We start from the raw sequence: 16,497 nt of genomic DNA, 5'->3' as shown, positions 1-16,497 counted from the left end.
TGGGTATCCACGAACTTTTTATCACATCGTTACGGCGAGGCGTTGAGACTGGATGGCGGCGAGCTTCGAAGGTTTTCTTCTAGACACGAATTTCCACTCTTTTCACGGGCTGGTCAGGGGCAGAGGCAAACAGCATCAATCGCGAGGATTTCCTTAACGGCCCTCACACGAACGAACTGCATTGTTGTGCGGAGCAGAGGACATTATTATCACTTACTATTTGGGAGAATTAAGGGAAGGGAGGGGCAGGGAGGAAGAATCGGGAGGGGAGGGATAACGAAGAACACGGATACACCCGACGAAGAGAAAAAAATTATGTCAATTATACATACCAAAACATACACACACACTGGAGAGAAAGACAGAGAGACGCGCTTGGCTGTCGTCGTATTATGTATGTGGACGATCTAAAGTAAACTTAGTAGTACTCATCTACTTTTCCCGATCCGAGTGACGAGCCGTATGAAGTTGTATATCCACGCTCCGTCTCCCGCGATGTGTTCCGCCTGTGATGTGTCCCCCTTTCCGCCCGCCGCCGCCGCCGCCGCCGCCACAGCCGACGACGATGTCACAAGCAAAGCCGTCTCGACAGACTCTGGTCTCGCGAAGCTGGGGAATGGAACCAGGACCGTGGCATCGATGCGACGCACGGGAGGGGGGCAACGCACGTGTGGTGTACATATCGTGGCGTGGGCACGGACAGAGAGAGAAGCAATAGGCTACGTAGTAGTAGTAGTGTATACGCGACGGGGCGGCCGGGGGGGGGAAAGCAGAATCATCAGGCGATGGGGTCTGGACGCCGTTCGGCGTCGGGCTACAACGTGCCTACATATCCTCCCCCCCTCCTGGTAAGGTACCACCCTGCCCTGCCCTGCCCTGCCACGCCCTCGGCGACCCTCGCTCTCTCTCTCTCTCTCTCTTCTCTCTCCTGCGCCGCCCTCTCGTTCCCCGATTTCCCCTGCCCTGCTCCGCCCTGCTCGACGCGCGTGTCCGCGGCCCGCGGCCGGCAGCGCTTGCCTGCCTGCCTGCCACCACAGCGCAGCGCAGCGCAGTGCTGTGCTAGCACCCCCCCCCCCCCCCCCCATCCGCGCGCCGGGCTCCCCCCCTCTGTCCGTCTTGCCCTCCGCCGCTGCCGCCGGCGCCTCCCGTCCCGCCAGCGGGAGACGGGGCGAGCCGCAAAAGGAAAAAAAAAAAAAAGAGGAGTTTGAATAAAAAGAGGGGGAGGGAGGGGAGGGGAAGGGGGAAAACGGGTGGCTGCTAGAAGAAAGCAGGGCGCAGAGCAGAGCCGGAACCTGCGTTGCGTGTCGCGCGCGTTGCAACCCGTCCCACGCACGCAACGCCCGCAACCCATACCGCACCGTCACCGTGCCGTGCCATTCGACGGCCTGCCTGCCTGCCCTCTTCTCCTCCTCTCTCGTAACCGCGGCGGCAGCAGGCCTAGGCCTGGCCCTGGGCCTGACCTCTCAGGCAAGCAGGCAGGCGGGCAGGCAGGTTTCCCAACCCGGGCCGGCCCGCCCTGGCCTGGCGTGACGGGCTGGCCGACTTCGATGCGTACCTAGGCAGGGAGGTAGGGAGGGAGAAGAGAGAGAGAGAGAGAGGTAGGTAAGGTAGGTAGGTGGGTAGCTACCGTACCTGGGCACGCATGTAGATGGAATGTATCGTCACGTCGGAGGAGCGAAGCCTAACCCAGACAGGGATTGCACCGAATTCCGTTCCCTCCTGCGTCCAATCGCTCGTTCGCGAGTTGGCTTCTCCCTTGTTCGGCCTCTCTTATTTTTGGTTCTCGCCTTTCTCGCTTCTCTACCCAGGTATGTACACGTAGATGGGCATGCCCCCCCCTTTTTTTTTCCCCCCCTCTCCTCCCCGTGCGTCTCTAGATACGTAACCTAAGCGCGTATATACGTGGGCGGTGGAGCAATGCGAGGCGAGGCGAGATAATTCAAATATTACTTGAATGGTGCCTGCTGCCGCTATTTCTGTCGTGTCATTGTTCTGTGTATATGTCGTCGTGCATCGTCGGAAGCACTGCCCCCCTCGGCCGTCCCTACATCCGGAAGCCATCCGAGAAAAAATAATAATAAAAGAGATATTAAGATCGAAAGGGAGGGAGGGAGAGGGAGAGGTACCGTCAGAATTGCTCCAACCACGTCTATCTATGATTTGTGATGAATGTCGGGGTCCCTCGTGGTACTACTACCGCCATGTATATCTCGACACAACGAGCTGGGTACGGGGGGACCGGGGGGAGCGTGCGCGCGCCTATGGTAGCATGTACACACTTGCTTCTCTTGTCGTCACATCTTCGGCGTCTACTACTTTCGGCTTCTGCTCCGCTCCGACCTACTCCGCGACGGGAGGCCTGTCGTGTCGCGAGTACATCTTGTACTCGAGCGAAGAGCTGAAGTCCAGCTTACCCTTCTCTACCTGCGCCCTGGTCGCGGACAGCATCGGCTCCGGCAAGCCCATCGACTGCAGGAATGCGACAGCTGAATGGGGGGAAAGGGGGGAAAAGAGCGAGGGGCAGTCAGCATCGTCACCTTACGTTAAGAAAACGCGAGCGCACACGCGCACACGCGCACGAAGGAAAAAAAAAACAAGGCTCGCCACGTGTACGCATGTCGGCCAAGCCGGTTGGTTAGGATAACTTACTGTCTTTCCACTCCCGTTCCTGCCTCGCGCGGTCCCATTTCAGCTCCTGGCTCATGATGTCGATAATCTTGGGCAGGCACTCCAGCGCAGCCTGGGCGTTCAGGAAGGCCAACCTCGTCCTCCGCGCCAGGACGTCGACGGCGGTCTGCGCGTACTCGTTGCTGATAGCGTAACGGACCTCTCCATCCACGAATGGGTAGAGGCGAGAGATGCGCTCCCCTCGCGCCGGGAATCGCAGGTCGGTGGGTTTGCACAGGGCGGCGACGGTCCACGCCCTATCCCCGTAGCTCTCCGTCAGATGCTTGGCGACCTCGGTCTCGACGCCGAAATGCTGGATGAGGTTGATGAACAATGTCTTGCTAAAACCGTGAGCTCCAATCAGCCGGACGTTGTGCGTCTGACAAGTCCCGTCCAAGATCGCGCCGTCGTCTACGGCATCAGTCCCGCTGACTCGCGGGGCGTTGCCGAAAGGCTTGGTGGGCAGGTTGAATTCCTCAACGGCGGCGTCCACGCAGTCTTCCGCCATCTGCCGGTACGTCGTCCACTTGCCACCTGCACATGTCACCAACCCTGAACTGGAAACATCGATCAGGTGATTGCGCACGAGCGACTCGGTGTTTTTGGCTTTGGGGTCTTTGACGAGAGGGCGTATGCCAGACCATGCCGCGAGCACGTCCCCACGGCGGACGTGGATGTCAGGCGAGAGGTAGTGGCTGACCTCGTTCAGGATCCAGCGGATCGATTTCTCGTCCGGAAGGGGATTCTGCGAGATCGTTGTGGGTTCGTCCGTCGTGCCAGCGATCGTATTTCCCTGCCACGGCAGGAAGAAGATGACTCGGCCGTCGGACGTCGAGGGGTCTATCAGTCCCATGTTCGAGGGGCTATAGTAGCCGGGTAGGATGACGTGGACCCCGGAGGCGGGCGCGACGATCTCCTTGCATTCCTGGTCGTCGAGCTTCCGTATCGAGTCGGTGAAAGGTCCGGTGCAATTGATGATGCATTTAGCCTTGACCAGGAAGTCTTGCGTCTTCTTGCCGTTGCGCTCGGGGATGAGATCTCTTACGAGTGCGCCAGACAGCCTGCCATTCTCGCCTTTAGTCAGGCCGACCACCTCAGCGTGGTTAACAATGGTAGCGCCGTATACCGCCGCCGTCATAGCGATGGATACGTTCATCCTCGAGTCATTGTGGGCGCCGTCGTAGTAGACCAGAGCGCCGACCAGATCCGTCTGCTTCAGCATCGGAAAGGCGTCGAGCGCTTTGCTCCTGGTGAGGAAGTAGGAGCTCTCGATGCCCTCACTCCCAGCTAGCAAGTCGTAGAACTTGGTGCCGGCCCAGTAGTACGGTACCTTCCACCACCTATCTAGGGGCAGCATGATAGGGAGCCAGCTGCTGAGGTGAGGCGCAGTCCGCAGAAAATACTTCCGCTCCTTCAGCGCCTCTTTGACCAATTGATACTGGGAATAGTCGAGGTTCCACACAGCCTTCTCTAGATATCGCACGCCGCCGTGCACGAGCTTGGTGCTCTTACTACTGGTGCCGCTGCTGAAGTCGTCGCGCTCGACCACAGCTACCTTCAGACCCCTGGTAGCGGCGTCTAGCGCCACACCAGCGCCAGTAGCACCGCCGCCGATGACCAGGATGTCATATTCGCCCTCCGCGCTGCCGCTCTTCCTCAAGTCGGCAATCTGCTCGTCGCGCGACTTCACCCTCGGGAAACGGGGCAGCTTGAAGGTGCCATCGGCGCCGTAGATCGGAGGGGGGACGGCCGGGCCTTCGGAACCGGGGATGTTTCGGGGACGGTAAGAATACAGGAGGGCGCCGCCGCCAGCGACGACTATGGTGGGAAGAGCGAAGCGTCTCAGGAGACTAGCTCCCCTCGGAATTCTGGACATGGCGGAGGGTATGCGTATGTGTCGTCTGGTGCTGTATGCAGCTGACGTGATCGGTGCGGCGGACGCGGTCGATCTACTGGCTGGGCCTCATGCAGCGACGGTAGGAGAGCTGGTAACCACGCAGACAACCGCGCCGAGTCCAGGCAGTTTTCTGCCCAATTCGAGCCCGGCGGAGAAGGGGGTGGGGGGTGGTAAATGTAGCTTCAATTCAGCCGCGATCCGAGCTAATTGACTCGAGAGGGCGGGTTGGGACGAGAGGCCGAGATGAGAACAGGCTGGACGAATATGGCTCAAGCTCGGGCGAGGGCGGCGAGGACGGACAGTGCTGGCGTCGGTGGCATAGCGTGGGGGGAGCCAGGCCGGGTGCTGGATCTCGTGTCGGTGGGGATGGAGAGGGAAAAGGGACGAGGGCGGCGTGGTGGAATGGTCGATAGCGACATGGTAGGGGATGAGGGAGAGAAGGACAGCGATAAAGTTACGCCGAGATGGCGAGAGAAATTAGGTACAGAAGAGGCGAGGCAGGATAGAGGTTCCTTTTTTTCTTTTTCTTTTCTTTCTCTTAGTCATGTCACCGGTTTGCTAGCGATACCGCCTATGGGTAAAAGTCGCTGACGGCCTTTGACAAGTACCTTGCTACCGCCGGCCCCAGCTATCCCGAGGCGACCATCCACTATTGTCTACCTGTACCTCTATATGTGCCGAGGTACCTCACTCAAGCTCGACGGAGTGCCCCGCGTACCTACATAGGTTAGGTACCTACATACGTGTAGGTGGGTACATCCTAGCTATACGCAGTACCTAGAGTTGAGGTCCCCCAGCAAGACGGGCTTTTTTATATTTATACTGAGCGCGAATTATCCAACCACAGCATCTCTCTACGCAATGCAGGTAACCTACCTCAGGCGTCTCCCTTAGGCACCTTAGGTACGTCGAGCCCGGCATCGGTCAGTGGGTTGCAGTGAGGCTTAGGCGCATACCTACCTCTATACCACAGAGTGGTAGGTGCACACTATCCAGATATAGCTGCGGGGCGCTCCCGCAGTAGGTAGGTACATATACTACGCCGAGGGTCTCCCATGCCGAGAACTGCATATATTAGGTACTCATACGCAGTACCTAACCCTTCCAGCTCGGGGATAAATATTCCGTTAATTCAGATTCGCCAATCGCTATACGTAACCGCCCTAAGAGCGCGTTGCCCTCTTCCCCGTCACTTCCTTGTGCAGTTACCTACGTCTATTAAATGTGCCACGGATCAGGCCGGCCGCGAAATCGGCACAGCGGAGCCAAACGACGCCATCACGACTACTACCGTTGAGGTGTTGTGGTGCATTGCAATGGCTTAATACCTTAAGATATGGAGGTGCTTGCCTAAGGCTCGATGAACGAACAGAACCCGGCATCTTCATCTGATGACGTAGGTATTCGTGGGATTAGGACATGGGTACCCGGCTGCTGACGAGTCCGTGAACATATAAATCGATGTGATGTATGCCGATACTTACCCAAGCTCCGCCTCGGACGACAGGTATGGTTAAAGGATATTTTTCGGACGGTGTAAAAATATCGTATTTCTCAAGTTTTTCCCGTGGTAGCTAGGAGCTCACGAGCTCTCTTTCATACGGCCCGCGTGCCCTACTACGTGTCTCCGGGTGTTGAAGATAAATTATCTATTACCTAGAAGGAAGGGAAGAGGGGATAAGCTAGACTACACGCCTGTACCACGAAATCAGCTAGACATTACGACAAGGGACCCGGCGGCATATCGTCTCAGTATGCCTATCTTTGCATTGCCACGGTAGGAGGAGAACCTGGCTATATATACCACGCAATGTATGGCCCGAGGCTCTCTCATACGGCATACCTACTTGCATAGAAGCTCCCCGACCCCCCGCGCCCAACTCCAGGCTTCCACCCGCTGTCCCTTTTCTAGACAAGCACTCCTTGTCAACCCCGTTGGAAACCCCCAAGTGTAGAAGAATCATCCTAGAGTTGCCTCCTTTGGATTCTTCGGTCCCATGTACCTCGACCCGCGCGCGAACCGACCATTACTAGGTATACCCACAAAAGAAAAGCCCAACCCGTAACTACCTTGCCCCCCTCCCCCCCCTTTTTTCCCACTCCCATATATATGTATATATGTATGTGTGTGTGTGTGAATATGCAAAAAGGAGAACCTGATATGTGTACGCCGGCCGGGCCACGTACTTGTATATTACACCTCAGAGGCCGTCGACGCAGACGGCGAACAGCTCGTCGACGAAGGTGATGACCTCGTTGCCCTTCTCGCTCTCGATCACGGCCGCGCCTAGGCGTCGGTGCCGCCGGCCCTCCTCCGTGTCTGCACCCCCGGGAAGGTTCTCCATCTCGTAGTCGAAGACGGCCGCGCCGCGCACCGCCTTGGCCATGGTCACGCGGTCGGCGCTCATCGCCGACGGCGACTTGGGCGGGTTGCCGCTGCCCCCTCCCCCTCCTCCGCCCCCGGTACTGGCCCCGTCGTCCTCGTCCACCTGCCGCACGTCCACCTGGATCTCCTGCGACACCATGATGCCGCCGAGCGACGACGGCTGGTGCTGCGGCTGGTGCTGCGCCGGCTGCTCTTCCGCGGCCTCTTGGCTCCACAGCTTCGTCGTCGAGTCCGAGTGGATCGAGTCGCGAGCCGACGACGTCGACTTGCGGCCGAGTCGGCCCTGGTTCGGATAGCCATCCCCGCCGTTGCCGCTGCCGACCACAGTCGTCGCGTACGAGTTGTCGCTCGCGCGGCGCAGGCGGCTCAGCGGGCCGAACTTTTTGTTGCCCCGCCGTGACGCCCCCCGGCCAATCTGGGGGTACGTCGTCTGGGGCGGCGGCGGGTGCGGCGGCGGCGCGTTGATGATGGGCGACAGCTCGCGATGTACGTAGCGCGTGAAGGCGGCGCGGTGCGGCGAGTCGGGGTATGTTATCTGCCTCACCTTGAAGAAGTTGAGCGGCACAAACTCGCAGCGCGCGCTGCTGCTGGCGGTCGCGTGGATCGGCAGCATGAGACACAGCGACACCAACGTGCAGCTCTTGGCTGACTGCCCGGCCTGCGCGCGGCACGGCGCCTGCACCACTTTAGACGTAAACACGGCGTTGTCGAACATGGGGTCGTCTATCCACGCGCGCAGCGCCTCGACTGCGTCCGACATCTGCGACGCGAAAAGCACCTCCCGTGGTGAGAGCCGCTTCAGCGCCTCGAGGCTGTGCAGTAGGAGGGTCACGCTCATTCGGTCGAATTGACGGATGACTGTAACCAAAGTTAGCGACTTCATTACCTAGAATGACGGGGGAGAGGCTAGGATGAAAACTCAGGCGACGAGGAGCGAGACAACAGAAGACGTAAGATTGCTGAAGTATAGGGGAACACGTACTGTCCATCTGCCACGAGTCGAGGCGCTCGAGCGTCACGGGCATGGTGGGCAGGAGGTTGCGGGCGCTCTTCCTGACGAGGACATCGAAACCGAAGCTGCCAACGCGGGCCTTGACGCCGAAGAAGGCGAGGTGCACGCCGGGGTCCAGCATGGCGCTGTCTTCGGCGAAGGCCGCCATGTGCCCGAGCCGGTCGCTGAGGTTCCGCGCGCGGATCTGCATGCGCGACCCGATGATCCCGGACACCTGCGTGATGTCGGCGAACCGGAACCCCGCCGCCTCGAGCTGGTCCGCGTCCTGCACGCCCTCGAGATGCCGCACCAAGAACATGAGGGAGCCGCGCCCGTAATCCTGGTGCTTCCAAGCGCGGCTCTCGCGCCCCGTTTCGACGACGGGGGAGGGCGGCGAGGAGGTACCCTTAGCAGGTGGAGACGGCTCGCCGACGTCGAGTCGAGGTTGCGGGTCGTTGGCGCCCGTCGGGAGGATCTCGTCCCACAACGTGCCCGCGCTGGCGAGCTGGTCCTTGAGCTTCTGCGCGAGGTTCGCGGCGGCGACACAGAAGAGCTCGCGCACGATGGCGTCGTAGTTCTCGATGAGCACGCCGTCATCACTAACGAGGCGGACGCCGCGCCCGTCCCTCGGCAGGTGCCCGAGGTGGGCCGTCATGCCGTCGATCATACTGCTGACACTAGCCCAGTTTCGCGACGCCTGGAACATCCAGTGGAAGAGCGGGTGGGCGATGTTGAAGGTATCGCTGCGGGTCCGCTCAATGTATGTGTCCGTGATCTTCTCGCTGGGTAACGAGCCGTCGAGCGTCACAAGGATCCGCCCTGAGCGGTCGAATACCGCCGCCGCTAGAACCACCTGTTGCGCCTTGCTCGCGTTGCGCCGTGTCGCCCACGTCGCGTAGACGGCCGACACGACCATGAAGAGGGCAGCGCCCACCGACAGGCAGATGACTACGATGACGGTCGTGATCTGTGAGAACTGGTTGCTATCGTTCAGATGGTCGAGGCGGTACTCGGTGCCCGTGGCCGCGGTCCAGTGCATCCCCGAGACGGCCCCGGCTAATATGACTGCGGTCAACGCCCTCTTCCACGGCGAATCCGTCCACGACGCCCTGAGGACGAAGAATACCGACAGCGCGACGATACTGGCGAAGACGGCGATCAGGGTAGCGCCCACAATGTGAGCCGTGTGGTATGTACAGCGATAATTGTTGATTGAGGCGTTGCCCAGATAGTGCATTCCGCAGATTGCGCCGCCAGCGAGCGTGCCTCCCCCGCCGATCCGCCACCAGGAGACCTTGTTGTTCGCGCCGATAGCCATGAAAGCCGCGAGGAGCACAACGATGGGCAGGAAGAACGAGATCGCGGTGAAGCTACCGGAGTATTGGATGTGGAGTTCAGACTCGTCATGGGCCAGAACGATCGCGCGGTTCCCGATAAAATGCTACAACGGTCAGGGGACGACATGGTAATAGACAAATTTCTCTAGAGGTCTCTCACCATGCACCAGATCGCTATGCCACCCATAGTCACGGAAGAGGCGACGAGAATGAGATGGTTGAACCAACCGGCACGGAACGTACGTCGGTTGAGCAGCTCCAACGTCGAGACAGCCCCGATCCAGGAGACGAAGTAGCTCAAGGCCACATAGCCGGCGTTGAAGGACCGGGGGACGATTTCGCCCTTGTATAGCCGCAGCAGATCCTCCCCCGTCGACATCGTGAAGAGCGTTATCCGCGAGAGGTAGATCGATGAATTTAGGAGTTGGCTGACGACTGGGGGGGGGGGGGGGAGGGACGACCGTAGTTACTACTAGGGGTTCATGCTGATGATACCGGCACGGTGATACTGCTTAAAGAGCAGAACTCGTCGAACTATCTATATGTCAGGTAAGGGGTTTGAGAAACCAGGCGCCTTATTAACGGCATGAATGTGCTGGCAGGCGACCTCGATCTAACTCGAGAGGCCATCAAGTAGCGTAGGGCGAATCAAGCGAGCTAGAGCTCGGACACTGTCCTACTTGGGAGACAGCTGACGGCGTCTCGTCTGTATAGTTCAGGCATCCTAGTTTAGTGAGGAGCTGAAAGACGACGAACTTGGCCGGACTATAACGGCATCACTGCTATACTAATAATGATCCGACTTTCGTTTGCAACCGAGGCTAACAATCCGTTGTTGCCACTATTAACGGCAGAATCTCTACCAAGCCGACAACGATAGCACGGGCAACCCTGTCTCGCTCGAAAGCCACGAGGGCGTCGGTTTGGGAGGCTCGGGGAACCCACAAGTAGCCAGGCACCCCCCCTGAGGTCTGTTCCGTTCTGGTTAGGGGCCAGGAAAAGGTACCGTTATCGAAGGCAAACACCGCGCATTGAATGATCGCCCATCCCGGCACATAGTCTGAGATTCGTACGTTTAGCGCGAGAAGGGTCTGGCACTAGTCTCGTTATCACCCGATGACTCCTCGTAACAATCTGTGTGTGGATCTTATGGACGGAGGGATAGAGGGAGGAATGTATGGACCAATAGAGTTTTGTCGGGAAGATGACCTGCTCGTTGAATCTGCTGTGCAATTTAGAACCTACCCAGACGTAGAAGAGATATGTCGATTCCGCATTTTGGGTGCTGGATGAGTATGGCCCTAGAAAGTACTATAGAGGACTCGACGTCTCTGTCGCGACGGCGGACGCTCCCGGCTCAACATTTCGTGTCCTTGTTGATGACTATTGTCTGATCCGAGCTTTCTGCTTCGAAGCGGCTTTCATTATCTACATATACGTCAGTGCTCGCGTTACGGTTTGTAGAACAACAGCACTCTGCCCAAGAGTCGTGTTGCTGGGAGCGACGGGACAGGAAGTCGAAGCTCTCGCTACTGAACGCCAGAGGGGTCGTGCTCAGCGCTAGTTACATATCACGAGAGGGAGCCCCTTACTAGGTTGAGTTAGTAGCGGATGCTGGTAGACGGCGGTAGCATGCCACGCTTCGACAGGGTCGAGACCTGTCATCAGTGCCGGCTAGCAGGGATTTAGGGCTAGCTTACGTATAGATCTTGGAGATCCTAAGCTACGGCCTCCTGTGCCCCTGACGCCGCCTATACCTAGGCCCTTGCTTTGCATACTAATCACGATTTTGACGTCGGTTTCGGCTTAAGCCTCAAGGTGAGGCGATGCGAGTGCGACGAGAACTGCCGGCCTCGGTACGCGTAAAGCTGGCGGGTTATCATCCTGTTTGTTGGTCAGGTGTGTGTCTAACGACACGTCGACTTCAGCCTGCCCCAACTAGCCACGATGAACCCGATTAGAACTGGGATGCTAGAAAAGAAAAGAGATTGGCAACGCCATGGGCGACACTATCGTCTACGCTAAGTTGGTCAATAAGTTGATCACACCACATTACTTACTTATACATGTATAGTTGTGCTGCTTTTTACGTTCTGACCTCGGTATCCCGGGTATCTCTTCGCTCTAGCCACGTCGTGATGGCCAATGGAGACGCCCCAACGTCCGGTGCCCATCAACGGTTATCCCTCAATCCGCCGAAACAGTGCGTAGGATCGTGGCTTGACCTACTTGTTCTTTTCGTGATCATGGTAGGTATTAATTTGCTCCTGTGAGGCTCAGCAGAACAAACAGCCTTTTGTTACTTCGTTTGAGTCCCTGAGGGGTCAGAGCTTAGGAATCGGCCCCGAGTTGGTTGGCTCCATAAACATTACCTGCTCGCTACCCTGCTCGAAGCGAAGGGACGGCGGAAGACACCTCGTTCTAGTGGCGCCGCGTTCTGGGTAGACTCTCCCTTCCCACGATGGCGCTGTGAAGGAGGGGCAATGAAAAGAAGAAGTAGGTAGTGGAGATGTCCTCATCCTCCTGTCGCAACCCTCCGCGTCTACGAGGGCCCGCAATGGCGTGAACGTAAATGGCTAGTTAAGACACGCCGTCTAGCAGCATCCGATGGGGGGGGTTGCCTCCACATGCCTGCTTTTCGTGGTCTTCTGCCCTCGAAGCACGTCGAAGGCACCTGAGGTACCTCACCATCTCCTGTAATAAAAGCCTTTGTCCTGTTCGGTTCCCGGCGAAACTCGGGCTTACGTCAACTAGTGGGCAAGGCCGTGGCAGCTATGCAGGCGCACAAGCATAAAAAAGAGCTGTTCTCTTCTTTCGGGCGGCTCTCGCACCTCGGACCTGCATGAACTGGGTATATGAGACGAATAACGCGTCTGTATGTAGGGTCCTTGATAGGATGGATCAGTTCCTTTTCTCCGACAGCGAGCGAGAGGTGCTCGCGCCGCGGACGGCGAGATCCCTGCCTCGCTTGATCTGATAGGCGCTGCTACTACTGGCCGGAGCTGAGGGGCGCCTAGGCGCCCAGGAGGGCGGTTTTCTTGCTACCGGGTTTCCCGGAAAGCAGGCCGATGGCGCATTTAATAGAGGAGTTCGCAAACTTGTCGCCAGTCCATAAATCCCCTCCCTACGAAGGGAACCAGCCTGCCTTGACGGGCATGATCCCGGTCGGCGTCGGCGTCGGCGGTTCAACAGCGGACGGGATATCCAGGATGCGATTGTTGTTGGCTGGAAGAAATTCGATCGCCGGGTGCGGTTGGGCCATTGTTTCCTTGGGTGCATACCATGGTGAGTGGGGCGGGTGCAGCTGGCACTTTACTACCTACCAGGTGCCCACGTACTATGTAGTACATACTGGTACCCTCAGATAAACTGAATGCCACTAATTGGAGCATGTACCTCTATGTATCGTTACCGACTACAGGGAATGCCAGGCCAGATAAGCGAGAGATCATCCCCGATGGGGACTAGTTGTGTACTATCTTTATGAATGCCTGCCTCTTATGCACTAAGTGGGTGCCAACGCGTCCCGGGGCCAGGTTGGAAACCTCCGGCGGTTGCACTACCTCCTTAACATCCCCCCCTCCCTCCTAACCTCCCTCCTCCTGTGCTGCTAAGGCATTTGATGTAGTGCCGTAAAGTGTCACTTATCTGATTGACCAACCCGGAGAATTCGGCACCTACGGCCTACATAATATAGAGGGGCCATTCCGTCGAAGGAGAGGAGAGGCGGTGCCGTCTATCTATTCGGTACCTGTCTTGCCAAGCACCTATTGCCCACAGGCCGGGTCTGGATTTCGGTGGGCCCCGGTCTAGGTCTTCCCTTTAGCCCCGTCTACCCCTATCCATCAGCCCCGCAAAGTATTGTACTCAGTAGGTGGATTACTTTTACCACCTACTAAGTACTCGTGTGAAATTAGCAGTGAGAATCGGCATTGTGTTGGTGCTCTTAGCTTTAGAGCAAAAGCCGGGAGCGGGAGCGGGAGCCCGGGCAAGAGGCAAAAATGGCCCTGCCCGACCCTCAGGTCCAAATACCCAGTCGAAGGAGAGACGGTTTCTCAGGCCCCGACCCGACAAGCTTGGTTGCCGGTATAGGGGAGGCGAGAATGCTGGTTGCCGAGCAGGACGGCAACGAGTAAAAGAACTAATAAGGCACGTAGGCGCGTCGCCTAAAGTACCTAATTCTTTCTACTGTGATGTGAGGTTCCGCTTAATCCCGCATATAGTAGAGATGCTAGAATGGTGGGAGGCTTTTTTAGAGCCTTAGATACAAAGGTGCCTACAGTAAACGTACGTTTTTTTCTTCTCAAACAGTGAGTCGCTGTATAATACTCCCCGGAAGGATGCCTATATTTTCAACTCAAGCCCGATTCCAGGGACCGCCTACTTACATACCTAGGTAACCTTGTGCGTCTCGTCTGGCTCGCTTCCTGTTGCTTCGTAATACTTAAGTCATCTAGGCATACGAAACGTAAGAAGCTGAATCTGAACTGCTGATCTATTAGGAGCTAGAACTCCTAATTGACGAGCTTGTATACAGCTCCTTTTACAGTGAATAAATATTGGCTCAGCTCCAAAGGTGCTGTAAACAGTTGTGCGTTTTGGTGGCGGTTCCTTTCGTGGCCTCGCTGCCTTAATCGTAAGGCACGCAAGACGAGTTGAAAGGTAAACCTAGTTGATCAATTGAAGGTGTAAAAACTAAACTGCTAAAAGGGCTTAAATACAGCGTTTTACGAACAGTTAGCTGTTGCGTGTTTTTCTTCAATTCCACCAATCACAGGGCTCCTTTCCTGATGCCTGATTCCTCAGGTGCCACACAGTCAATCAACCACAGGCTGCCGAGGCGCTGATGCCTTAGGATCCATTTACCTATTTACCTACTATCCCTCTTCGCTCATAGCATATCTCTGATAGACGCATAATTATGTATACGACATGCCTTTATAAGTGCATGCCCCGACAAGTGCCCCCCCGATTCCACCAATAAGGGCTTGGGAGTTTTTCATTATTCCATGCTCGACTGCGACTCGGCGGCGATTGCCCCGCATACGTCAGTAATCAGATCCCACCCAACTTTTCGCACGCGCTTATTCATCCTTCCGTCCTCGGCTCTCTCACTGCCTCTATTCCAATCTGCTATACCTTCGCCATCGCACAGGCACTCCACGCGAACTCCCCAGCCATAGAAGGGGCGGGGTTGTGCTTAGCAACAAAACTCCTCCCAAACTATTCCGAGGACCTACCTCCTACGTACCCACCAACCTCGCTCGCGTCATCGAGAGAGTGGCAAAAAAAAAAAGGTGAAACGACGCCGTCGAGGAGACCGTGCTTGACGACTACTACCCCGCCCCGGCCCGGAGCCGCGCCAGATATCGAAGGGGGGTGAGACGGGAGACGAAGGGGACAAAATGCCGCCTCCCGAATCCGTCAAGCTCGTACCCCTGCCGCCCTTCAAGCCCGACCTGTACCAGCGCGCGTGGCAGTCGATACCGCACCCGACCCTCCCGCTGCTCGCGACCACCCACCAGAAGTCCGTCACCGTCTTCTCGCTCTCGACCCTGTCCGCCCACAGCGCCCTGACCAATGGGCACGAGCGGTCCGTCCGCTCCGCCACCTGGAAGCCGAACCTGCCGCCGCACCGGCTCTGCCTCGTCACCGGCAGCTTCGACTCGACCGCGGGGCTGTGGCGCTGGAGCGACGACCGCGGGCCCCGGGCCGCCGGCTCCGGAGGTGACGACGACGACGACGGCGACGGTAGCGACAGCGACGGCAAGGCCGAGCGCGACTGGGAGCTCATCGTCGTGCTCGATGGCCACGACTCCGAGATCAAGTCGGTCGCCTTCTCGCCCAGCGGCCAGTACCTCGCCACCTGCAGCCGCGACAAGTCGGTCTGGGTGTGGGAGGACGTCGGCGCCTCCGAAGCCGACGACGAGTGGGAGACGGTCGCCGTGCTCAGCGAGCACGAAGGCGACGTCAAGGCCGTCGCCTGGTGCCCGGACACGACGGACGACTCCGGCGGCGGCGGCGGCAGGCGCGGCCGCTACGGCACCGACGTGCTTGCGAGCGCGAGCTACGACAACACGGTGCGCGTGTGGCGCGAGGACGGCGACGGCGAGTGGGTCTGCGTGGCCGTGCTCGAGGGCCACGGGGGCACGGTCTGGGGCCTGCAGTGGGAGCCGCGGCGGCGGCGCGGCGGCGGGTTCCCGCGACTCCTGACCTGGAGCGCGGACCGGACCCTGCGCATCTGGACGCTGAAGGAGGAGGACGAGGACGAGGACGACGCAGGCGGGGCCGGGCACGCCTGGGGCGCCGGCATCCCAAACACGATGCGCCGGTCGCTCAAGGAGGAGTGGGAGTGCACGGCGGTGCTGCCGGCGGCGCACGCGCGCGACGTGTACGCGGCGAGCTGGAGCGCGCAGACGGGGCTCGTGGCGAGCACGGGCAGCGACGGCATGCTCGCGGTGTACGGCGAGAGCGAGGAGCGCGCAGACGCGGCCGCGGAACTAGACGGCGACGCCGTCATGACGAACGGCCACCCCACCGCCGCCGCCGGCGAGGACGCGCCGGCGCCGCGCGGGTCCCGCCTGTGGAAAGTCCTCGCGACAGTCCCCGCGGCCCACGGCCCGTACGAAGTCAACCACGTGACGTGGTGCCGGCGGTGGGACGCCGGGTGCGCGCCGGAGCGCCGCGGCGTCGAGGAGATGCTGGTGACGACGGGAGACGACGGCGTCGTGCGGCCGTGGCAGGTCGTGCTGTCGTGACGGGGCGCGGCCGACGTAGCGAATTGGTTGGCGAGTCGGGCACTAGTGGTACCCCCGTCCCTCGGCTCCCGGAGAGAGACGGAAGCGAAGAAACGAGGTCTAAAATGGTGGGGAAGGGGGGCACGACAGGCGCGTGAGCCGACGCAAGGGTTTAGCTATCTTGCCCATCCGCAGCACACCAACGAGAGCGGGCTCTACACTATATGGGCGGACGGACGTACGCGTGACGGGGATGCATAGGCGGAGCGGCGGGCGCAGGGGATATACGGCCCGCCCATCTCCCGCACTGTTGAAAGGAGAGGGCGGACGATAGCACATCGCATACGACATACCGCGGAACGCTAGTATTAAGGCTGATTCCGGAATCCTACCCGCGGACCTCGGCCTGCCTTACCTCTCTACCCGCCTCCCACGGGTATATATATAATAGCAAATAGCAGGGATAGACCTCGGGCTGGCCG

At 58.7% G+C, this 16,497-nt stretch overlaps 2 protein-coding genes across 2 annotated transcripts; one reads left to right on the top strand and one right to left on the bottom strand.

Annotated features, from left to right (window-relative positions):
* Positions 1 to 2,340: 2,340 nt before the first annotated feature.
* Positions 2,341 to 9,657, bottom strand: GGS23DRAFT_604483 (FAD dependent oxidoreductase-domain-containing protein; the record flags this gene model as incomplete). Its single annotated transcript, XM_051519602.1, has 6 exons — positions 2,341 to 2,486; positions 2,650 to 4,485; positions 5,521 to 5,524; positions 6,787 to 7,808; positions 7,933 to 9,382; positions 9,439 to 9,657. The coding sequence occupies 6 exons, from the start codon at positions 9,655 to 9,657 to the stop codon at positions 2,341 to 2,343; spliced, it is 4,677 nt and encodes a 1,558-aa protein (XP_051372852.1).
* A 4,668-nt stretch (positions 9,658 to 14,325) lies between these two features.
* On the top strand, positions 14,326 to 16,086 carry GGS23DRAFT_484318 (WD repeat protein). Its single transcript, XM_051514336.1, has one exon. The coding sequence runs from the start codon at positions 14,684 to 14,686 to the stop codon at positions 16,034 to 16,036; it is 1,353 nt and encodes a 450-aa protein (XP_051372851.1). The 5' UTR covers positions 14,326 to 14,683; the 3' UTR covers positions 16,037 to 16,086.
* The last annotated feature ends 411 nt before the right edge of the window (positions 16,087 to 16,497 follow it).

The sequence above is a fragment of the Durotheca rogersii genome (assembly GCF_024521655.1).
Source record: "Durotheca rogersii strain YMJ 92031201 chromosome Unknown GGS23scaffold_7, whole genome shotgun sequence".
NCBI lineage: Eukaryota > Fungi > Ascomycota > Sordariomycetes > Xylariales > Xylariaceae > Durotheca > Durotheca rogersii.
Note: the sequence above shows the minus strand (reverse complement) of the source record. Positions and strands in the feature narration are given on the sequence as shown.